The sequence below is a fragment of the Drosophila busckii genome, unplaced genomic scaffold (assembly GCF_011750605.1).
Source record: "Drosophila busckii strain San Diego stock center, stock number 13000-0081.31 unplaced genomic scaffold, ASM1175060v1 chrUn_07, whole genome shotgun sequence".
Classification (NCBI taxonomy): Eukaryota; Metazoa; Arthropoda; class Insecta; order Diptera; family Drosophilidae; genus Drosophila; species Drosophila busckii.
The window spans coordinates 373,927-384,753 of record NW_022872723.1 but is presented as its reverse complement, the minus strand read 5'-3'; the positions used below and the strand labels follow the sequence as shown (position 1 = coordinate 384,753).

Sequence of the window (10,827 nt, the reverse complement as noted above, 5' to 3'; positions counted from 1 at the left end):
TATGAGTGAATCTTAAATTTGAATGAACAACTGTGGCACAGTGGAAATCACTTTTTTTTGCAAAATCACAGTGAAATAAACGATAAGTGTTGTTTAACACTGGCGTTACGCTTGGCCACTCGATAGAAAAATCGATAGATTTTTGAACAAAGAAAAACAGTTAGCCAACACTTAACTTTTTATTTTGTAAATAATATCTGCCACACTGCAACCAACAATTTTTGTGTGCGCTAGAAAGGCAAGGGATTTGTTACACTTTGTTACACACTATTCCGAAGATTGAAAAGCTTTTCAAAGGCCAGATCAGAGCAATAACAAGAGCAACAACACTAAAACGTTTTCGGTTCAGTTTAAAATGCAAACAAACAGTCCAAATTGTAATTAATAACTTTGTTTAAACAGTTTGTTTAGGCTTGTTCTTTAATTTTAAAATCTTTAAGTAAAGTAATAAAAGAATGCAGCATATTATAATATTTATATTTAAAATATATTTTTAAAACTTTTAAGAAAGATAATTATATTATGAAAGAGGTAAAGAATTTACATCTCCGATTCCGTTGTTGTTTCACTGAAATATAATAAGAAGAAATATAAATTTTATATAAGTTTTTATGTCTTTTATATTTATGTATTTACCTTATTGGTTTGTTGAATATTGCTTTTTGCAATTTTATATCCATCTCTTGCCTTGAGCAGCATATTCTTATATTTTGGATTACTTATACAAAGCCTCTTATGACCATTCAGGCTCCTCTCCGTCACAAAAGTTGCCGGGCGGAACTGGCATCTGAAAATTTAAATAAATATATATAAATATATTATAATATAGTTTAAATAAAACTTTCTTGTACCCTGTGCCCTACAGCAACTTGCCCTATGCGCTTTAAACCTGTCCGGCCTGAACCATCTGTTGCAAGTTTCACAAGAGAATGTGTTTCTTTGGCGTCTCTTGGGGCTCGATGCTCGGAGCCGTTTCGCAGCATCAGTCGATCTGAGACTGCGGGAAAAATCCAGCGCAACAGCACCAGCAGCAGCTAGCTTTCTTCTGGGGCTCGGGCACAAAGTTTCTGTTTACGTTTGCTTAAAGTTTTGCTTTACTTATGGCATAACATATATATAACAAAGGGCGTGTTGTTTTCTTTGTTTGACGAAATTTGGGCAAGTGGTTATTTCTCATTCTGCCTCGCACATATAAACAAATCATGGAAATAGGTTTTGACGGCATCCTCAGTACTCAAATATTGAACATCTGTGTAAAGCATAACCATCTGTACATATCCTTTGTACAAACCGCCCATGTACTCTTCTAACCTATCATTATTTAAATAATGAAGGTTTACTTTTTTGACTGACTCATCCGTAAACATTTTCTTTAATACCTTTTCAATATTTAAGAATTGTTCACTAATAAAATAAGCTCATGATAATATTCATTGCTTATTTTCAAAGAACCCGCTTTGGCTAAAGCGAGTTGTGTTTCATAATTAGGAGTGATATCTTGCGAGTATACTCCTTCGGGATACTTGTCTCGCGAGCGTCTATCGGTGATGTACCGCAGGTTTTTTATATGAGTGAAATATATAAATTGAGCCAAGTCTTTTTTCAACAACATTGAAGTCTTCCTGACTGAGGCAATGTTGGCCGCGAGACCATCACTTATGATGGCCATGAAATCATTACCACGATTTTGAGTCTCTATTTCTCTCATACATTGGATAAGAATACCCGCCATATCAGTAGAGTTCGTGGACTTTCGCCCGATATGTATATAGACATACATAAATCGGGACTAGTGACTCATCTCCTTTGGTCGACATAGTGACAACCAGGAGTGCAGTCACTCTTTTGCACATCCCCTTACAAGGGATTCTAAGCTCGTCTAACATGAAAAAGAATCCGCCCTTCGAAATTTTTTGAATGTTCTTCCGCTCATCTACATGCCCTGTTACCTGGTTTTCTGTATACCTTCCTAGATTAGTAATTCTATAAATTAAATAAACATTTATAATTTATATCATATAGTATATATATTTATAATTTTATAACACTAACCAAAGACCCATTGAACAGCGCCTAGGACAATCTTATAACAGCCCACTTTTTTTAGTTCCGAAGAAATCTCTTCCTGGTTCTGACCAGAAAAAAATGTCGATTAGTCATTGACTATCGTCAAATTAATAAAAAAAAAACTGTTGGATAAATTTCCGCTACCTAGAAATTGATGTTATTTTAGATCAACTAGGTAGAGCAAAATACTTTTCATGTCTTGACTTAATGTCAGATTTTCATCAAATTGAGCTTGAACAAAGCTCAAGAGATATAACGACTTTGTCAACAAGCAATGGTTCGTACGCGTCCTACCATTCGGCTTAAAAATACCTCCAAACTCTCCAAACTATGCGCTCTTTTAGCACTTGTAAAGCCGGTACGTCTGTCTGACTGAGCTCACATAACTGTCGCATTTTATTAATGGATGGCACGCAGAAACACAGCGAGGGTAAACTGCAAAGTTGTAGTTTTTTAAAAATCACCTCGAAGTTGCTGCATAGATCGACCAACTGTTGCAGCGTTGATATGTTTATTAGCAACAATCGGTGGTTTTCCTGATTTTCTTTTAAATTTATATTAATATCCAATTGTCGACAATAGATTTAAGGCAATAATTTTTTTTTGCATTTTTGAAATATTTAACTATTTTCTTGCACTTCTCCACAATCTCGGTTACTTCCAAGGAATCATTAAAAGAATGTTCCAAAACGTTGGCAAGCAAATGGCTTACCAGTTTTGCAGTTCTTTGATTCTCGTCACATAACAAGATTATGTAAAAAAGATATTAAATTCGATTGGACAGCTGATTGCCAGCATGACTTCGATCATCTCAAATCGGCACTAATAAATCCAAATTTATCACAATACCCTGATTTCAGCAAAGAATTTTGAATTATAACAGATGCAAGCCAACAAGCATGTGGAGCAGTTTTAACTGAAAACAAAAAGGGACTCCAACTTCCAATTGCTTATGCATCAAGATCATAAATTATAAATATTTACTCACTTGTGTGCTGCGTGCAGCATATTTTGCACCAACTTCACCTCGTCATATCCTGGGTTATTAAAAATAATAATAGAGACCAAGTCCGTAACAGTTATATTGCACAGCTTGAAGAAAAGCATAATATTATTTATAAATAAAATATACTTACATTTTGCTGTCTAGCCAAACCATTATTTATAAAGACAAACTGTAAAGAAACTAAAGCACAAAATTAATATCAAACAAAGAAACACAAAGTTTTGCAAACCGCTAAAACTTCAATAATGGAATTTGAGATGGCCTCATTTTCAAATCATATCGATAGTATGCACATTAGAAGCTGAATGAAGCTGAAAAAATTCGTATTGACAATTTCTCTTAAGAGATCCATCCACATAGATAATATATGGCGTTTTATCCTTGGAGTTGAGCTTCTTCTCACTCGTGTGCTGACTTCAGTCTCGCATCTCTGACACCGTGGTTGTTGGACTGTAATAAGCTAAATTGTTTTTATATATTATAACGAAATCAGCTGGACCCACAATTCAGCTGAGCCGACAAGCTGAGCTTTCGGTGGGATCAGCCTACCACCACCGAAAGCTCTGTTATCGATCGGACACCTAGACGAGGTCGTCTAGGCCATGATATAATAATACAAGGTAGCGGACTGCACTGTTAGGTTACTTAGCTTCTTCTTCCTTTTTGCTGCCTTCCTCGTCTGTCTTTCGTTGTATACGTGTGTGCGACTGAGCGAATGAAGCTAGTACCCAAACACTCAAAAAGAAGAGTGCAGTCCGCTACTTGTATTATTGTATCATGGTCTAGGCTAGGTAGCCCTGGTTTACCTTCGTCCCTGGGCGCTTCCCGTGTCTGGCTATTTCTCTTTCCTTCGGGCATCGCGCAGACCAGACGTATTTTATTGCAAGCGCGGACATTTATTTTATTTAATTAACTTACTACGATACCAACTTAAATATACGGAGGTTCTAGTAATCTTTATAATAAATGCCAATTAAACTACAAAACTGCTTTGTGTTCTACATTTAATAATCAACCGTGCCTAACGTTGGACTAAATCTTGAGCCCGGCTCAACATAACCCCCGCTCTCTTACTCTTCCGCCAACCTAACACAACAGATTGCGTCCGCTCGGCCATCCGTTGCTTAGCAATTGGACCCGCAAAAATCTTGTGGGCCCGACAACAGCTAATTTGCGCTATAATATCATATACAAAATATTTTCCATACACCTTTCTTAATCTTATATATGCTGTTTTTTTTGGAGACTGGGGTTATGTTCATATAATATACAAATTTAGTAAATTATATTTAAATGCTTGGCATTTAGCCAAGTGTTGTTCATATTTCTTGGGTCGATAATTTCTATTACAGTTAACACAAAATCTTGAATATCTTGATTTGTCTGTCATTGGTAGTCGACTTTTTCCAATATCCATGTTTGATTGAGGTGACGCTGCCTCTTCTAGATATTCTTCCACAAAACTTAAATCTGCTTGTGGTTAGGGCGACGCCGCCTCTTCTGGATATTCTTCGCCCAAATTCTCAAGTTGCTGTATCTATTGCTGTTGTTGTTGATTTAGTTGTGTATAAATATGTTCTATTTGTTGTTGTTGTTTTAGTTGCTGTTTATGTTGTTTTATCACTTGTAGTTGTTGTTGATGCTGACTCTGTATTTGGTCTATTTTTGCACGCAGGTGCGCGATTTCTTTTCTTAATTTTAAAATAGTTAATTTGTCCATTATTCTATTATTCTAAAATTAAAAAAAATACAACAAAAATAAAAGCATGACGCAAGTATTTTTTATTATCTTATTTATTTATTTTTATTATCTTATTTATTTATTATATAAAAATAACATTATATATATACAAATAAAAATATGATATAATAATATAACAACGCAAGCGGGGGATTCGGTAGAGTAGGGGGCAACTTGAAACTCGTTGATATAGACGCAGCTTAGTGTTGATCTTGTTGGACAGATGCACGATGAGATGATCATATAATGAAAATATATAATTTTAATAAATAGTCAAAGCATACAACTAGATTATTTTTAGATGCTCGACGAAAGAAAAATGTACACAAAAAAAGTGGGGTTATAGGTACGGGATAAAGTATTTCTCATTCAGCTTCGCAAGTAAAAAGAAATAAGCATTTGAGCAATTCATGGAAAAACTTTATCACCGCAGTTCTATTATTTGAATCTATAGGGTCTGTGTGATAAATACACATTTCAATTATACCTCTGTTTTCGGAGGTTCGGAGGATAAACAAGAACTATACGTTCGAAATAAAGTTAGCACTCTTTATTTGGTTTAATGTTTAAAGTAAAGTAAAGTAATGTTTAAAGCACAATTTATTGTTTTTAATACTAGATGTAATACACCTGTTGTGGTTATAGCTAGTTAAGTTTTCGGAAAATATATGTACAAAAAGGTCTCTCGCGCGATGGAAAAATTGAAAAGTTAGAACTGACTCAGCGAGTTTTAAGATCTTTAGTGGTGTAAAAAAAGTGAAAGAAGTTGAGTCAGGTCCAGGGTCTCGTGCAGCTATCGCCTACACGACTTCCCTGCTGCTCCTCCCGTGTGGAGTGGCCTTTCACTCCCACAAACAACCTCTTTACAGCCGCTGCCCATGTATTTGTATTTGTTACCAAAGTTGTTTAAGATGTGTGAAACATCGCAAATGAGGCAAGTCATTTTTCAACAACATGCAAATAAATTTGCCTACTATAATTTTGGAACTGAGAGCATCGCTTATGATGGCAAGTAAATCTGTGCCACGATGCTGGTTTTCGATTTCATCGATGCAGAGTTTGAAAACTGAGCTTATTGTACATGAACTATTTGTTTTTTGCCCTATGCTAAGTATGGAATATAAAGGTCGTAAGGACTCCTCTTTTTTAGTCGACATTGCGACCCAATGGAAAACGGTAACAAGTTTGCAAAAGCCTTTGCACGAGTATTTAAATACGTCGAGCATCAAGTCTGTGATCTATTATCACTCCTAGATATCTAATTTGTGGGCGGGAAGTTATTACGGTATTACCTACCGTCAGGTTCACCCACTCAACTTGCTTTCTTGAGCTTATTAGCACCGATTCTGTCTTATGCTCAGCCAAGCTTAACCCTGCGTTGGCGAGCCATTCTTGCGCTTGAATAATTGCCGTGTTGGTGTTCTTTTCTATTTCTCTTAGGTGTTTGGCTACTGTCACGATCGCTACGTCGTCTGCAAAGCCAATCATCTTAACACCTGTAAGGAGTCTCAGTCGGAGAATGCCGTCATACATTAGATTCCAGAGTGTCGGTCTGAGTACCGAGCCCTGTGGAACACCTCCCGTAACTGCATAGCTTTTTGTCCCCTCCTTGGTTTTTGAGAGCAACGTTCTATTACTCAAGTAGTCCCCTATAATTCTAACCAGGTATGTGTCTATCCTTCTGTTGGCTAGACATTGCATAATGTTTTGCCAACTCGCTGATTTAATCGCATTTTTAACATCTAGCGTCACCACTAGACTGTAATCCTTGGTGCCACACAGCCAGCGTTCTCCATCAATGGCCTTTTTTGCCAGGGCTCCCACCTATCGTATGGCTAGTCTTGTGGAGCGAGCTTTTCTGAATCCAAACTGGTATTCAGATAGACCCCCCGCTCTGTTAATCTCAGCATTCAGCCTCGTGCATAGTACCCTTTCTAAAGCCTTGCCTATACTGTCAAGGAGACAAATAGGTCTATAGCCTGAAGGGTCTTCTGGTGGCGAAGTAGGTTGGCTGGGCTTCGAGTGCCTTTTTTATGGCCACACTTGGTACTGCGTCTGGGCCTGGTGCTTTCCCTGGTTTCATTCGGCTTGCTGCCGCCAAGATCTCGTCCTGGTTACGTGCTCAAACGGTGTCGCTCTCCATCCTATCTTCCGGTCTCAGGGGAACGAGTGGGAATAGGTGTTTCACTATGCTCGCTAGTATTACGGGGCATGTTGGACTGGCTGGCCTAAAAGCAAACAACTTCCATCGCCAGCTTATATGCTTTCCTCCAGGAGTCCTTGTCTGCCTGGTCGCAGAGCTCTAGAAAAAGCCCCTTTTTTCTATCCTTAATGAGCTTATTTAGGATGCGTCTTTTCCTACTGAACATCGTATGTTGTTGGAAAGCATCTAGCCCTCCTTTTGGCAACTCGGGAAGCTCTTCGGTCGGATCGCCTTGCCCTAAAGCATTCTCTGCGGGCCTCGACAATGTCCTGACACCACCAGTATACAGGCTGGCGTCTCGACCCGTTTCCTGTCACATGCCTGTGTTATGCTTCCCATAAGTTGTGCGACCATCTCCATGGCAGTGCCGCTAATATCTCTATCTTGGAGCATGTATTCAAACATGTCCTTGTCTAGGGTGTCTGCTCGGTACCGACTCAATGTGTGGGGTAATGTGTCTGTAGGATTCCTATGAATCTCCGTCATAATGGCTAGATGGTCACTATGAGTATATGACGTGCAGAACTTCCATGTTGTTCTGCTTATGAATATTGCTCACCCCTCGAAGTCGCCGGTTCTGGGGATCCGACTCCCTGCACCGTAAGGTTGGACTTTGTAAGACCTTCCATATTGATTAATTGTTTCTGGGGATCACTCATAACATATGTTAAAAGTCTTACTGCCAGACTGTATTTTCCTTCTCGCTTTGGCTAGCCCCTTGGACGGTTGTCCAACGAGCCTCCCGGGAGATACCTGATGCTAATGGTCGGCGGTAGCGAGCTGCTTGTCGTGCTGCAAGTGGAGTCGATCTAGCCTCTACCAAGTCAGGGGCAGACAGATCTTTCCGTTGTAAGGCACCAATTGTGGCACGACCAACTCCGTTTTCCTAACCCTTTAGTCGCCTCGTACGACAAGCGGGTTACACTGTGGAAGAATTCTCTTGCCCGCCGTCCACACGGGTGTGTGTGTGTGTGAGCCTGGGTGATATATATTACATATGTACACCTGCTGCGGTGACATTTTACGGCTTTTTCTTTGTTAATTTAATTTAAGGCACTTAAAATGTGTGACGTTGCTGACGCTGACAACTAAATATACACACCTACACACACACACACACAGCGAAATTCACATTGAGTTGAACGTGCCAAAAGTTTGTTTGTTATTTGTATTATTATTTGTACATTTTTAAAAAGACAAACTTGTATGCTGTGTGCAGCATAGATTCCACCAATTTTGTTTCGTCATAAAAAGGATCATCCTGGGAGATGAAGTTGATCATATCACCGACATTTATATTTCCACCAAGACTATAAATAAACAAACAAAAAATTTATAAAATTATTATACATTGTAGGTAAAGAAAAAAAATATATAGTATCAAAATACACTTACATTATGGTATCAAGCCAAACCATAATTTTTATAATACATATTAATAAATCTGAAAAGAAATAAATGCCTTCGGAAAACACTAAATCTTTGCTAAAGCAAATGCCGGGATAAACAATATTATTTGTACACTATATACGCACATGCATATACATATACACATTCACAAATACACAACACATTTATATGTGAATGTGAAATACATACATATGTGCAACTAAATATGTTGCAGACACGTGTGCTTTTACTAACTTTGGCATAATTGTAATTATTATTATTATTAAATGTATTATTAAATCTGCTTTATTAGTAACAAAACTATTCATATACTTATGTACATATGTAAAATGTATGTATCTATGTATATGTTTATACATATTATTATAAAACAATCCCTGGTCAAGACTTTGAGTTAAAAATTGAGCATCACCATGCAATAGAAAATGCGCGTGGCGGGCGGGGGCATAGAAAAAACAGGCGGAAAAGAGTAACCGTTAATTTCTTATTCCTCTTTTGCAAATAGCTCATTTTTTATTTTTCGTTGCGTACAAATATATACATATGTATATGTTGCACGGCTGCACAGAAAAAAGAGCTCTAAGGAAAAAGAATAACCGCCAACCTGTTGTTCTTCATATTTCCCTTTTCCTCTTTCACAATATTTGTATGTATGTGTATGTGTACATACATGTACATATATGAATTATTTACATGTCCTAATACTAACAATTTTAGTCCGATCGTAAGTGGACAATAAATGAAATACAAAAAATTAATATGATAAACTTTATTCAATTAACTTATTCAAATAAATTGAAAACCTTAAAGTAAATCATTCAAAATATTTAAATTTAAATTTTTTATATTTATATCGAAAATCTTATACGAAATATATATTTTCAGTATTATCTCATTTCAAATATCCCGACCAATAACACTGTTGAACACAGTGAGTATTTTATCGATAAAGTTAAAAGATGTTATCGATTGTGCAACAGCTGTTTGCTGAAAATAAACAAAGACAAAACGCATGCAAATGAATACAAATTAAAGAAAACTATTAATTTATGCGCCCAAAAGAGCTCCTGGCGCGAAAGTCTTACTAACTTACAGTGGCTCAATTTGTGAACGACAGTGCTTCCACAGCTTCCAGCTATTCCTCAACAGAAAGTGAACACAGAAGTGAAATTGCATAGAAAAATGCATGAAAAAGAATTGTCGATCATTTCAATCAACTGTGTGCAAATATGTGTACAATTTGTTAATCAAAGTCAGATAATTAAACTAAAAGTGGAGCAAATCTCAATTCAAGTTGCGCTGCAAGATAAAGACTGAAGCTGGTGGCACTCAATTGTTGATAAGCAGATTATAACGACAGCTATAGTCATACGTGATGACCAATTTTATGCGCCCAATTCAGATGTAGATGACTAGGCCAACTGGCTTGGCTTTTTTTATTTATCAGTGTATATAATTTAAATGTTTCGAATAGGACATATAATTTTTTATTATACTTGGTATACTTTTCAGTTTGGAGACTCTGAACGACAGTAGGCTGCATTTAATTTAACTTTATCCAAACGGCTTAGCTCTTGCAGACCAATTTTAGCACCATATAATTTAGGAACTATTGTCTCTTGGTGATTCCGGCTGAATGTAAATGCACCATAGTGCATAATGCTGGAATAATCATACTCCACACCGAAATCTGTTACAAGCCTAGGATCGATTTTTACAAATTGTTTCTTTTCTTTTTCTTCAATATTATCCCAATAAATAGTCACATAGTCATCTCGTCGCGGATCACAGTGCATGTGCACAAAGCCAAGCGAATGGAGCAACTCATGTTGAATAGTGCCCTTATGTATGCAGCCTATGCCCAAATTCATCTCTTGAACTTTGCCCTGATAGCCCAAATCAGCAAAGCAGCCTGTTTTATTGCGATGAATAGCAACGTGATGCTCAGAAATGTTGGCTGTTGGACGAAAGCGTATACAAGACACGCTTTCGATTTCTGACATGGCGTTCAGGATGACCTGAACTTTATTTGGAGCTATAATAAAAGTGTGTAATAACATTTTACCATTTCAAAGTTTTCTTTCCACACTCACAAAATTGTTGGCTAATAGAATAGACGACTGTTCTTTCTGGCCAGTAGAATTGCGGCCAAGATATTGCAGATTTCGGCATGTCAGTTCCATTCAAGTATTCGAATTGCTCCGCTGTAAGCAGCATATCGTCTATCCTTATTTGTTCCTTACTCTGTGGAGCTGGCAAAGCTTGAACTAAATTCAAAGCTATCAGCAAAATACTGCACAATCTAACTTTCAAGCAATGCATGTTGAAACTGATTTAAGGCACAGTAAAATCTTTGCACTTTTATACATTTTTTTGCGCAAATAATAAGGGTATACATAA

The 10,827-nt window shown here is 37.1% G+C and overlaps 1 protein-coding gene across 1 annotated transcript; it reads right to left on the bottom strand.

Moving 5' to 3' along the window:
• Nucleotides 1-9,935: 9,935 nt before the first annotated feature.
• On the bottom strand, nucleotides 9,936-10,457 carry LOC117135000 (zinc metalloproteinase nas-15-like). Its single transcript, XM_033294752.1, has one exon. The coding sequence runs from the start codon at nucleotides 10,428-10,430 to the stop codon at nucleotides 9,936-9,938; it is 495 nt and encodes a 164-aa protein (XP_033150643.1). The 5' UTR covers nucleotides 10,431-10,457.
• Between the last annotated feature and the right edge of the window lie 370 nt (nucleotides 10,458-10,827).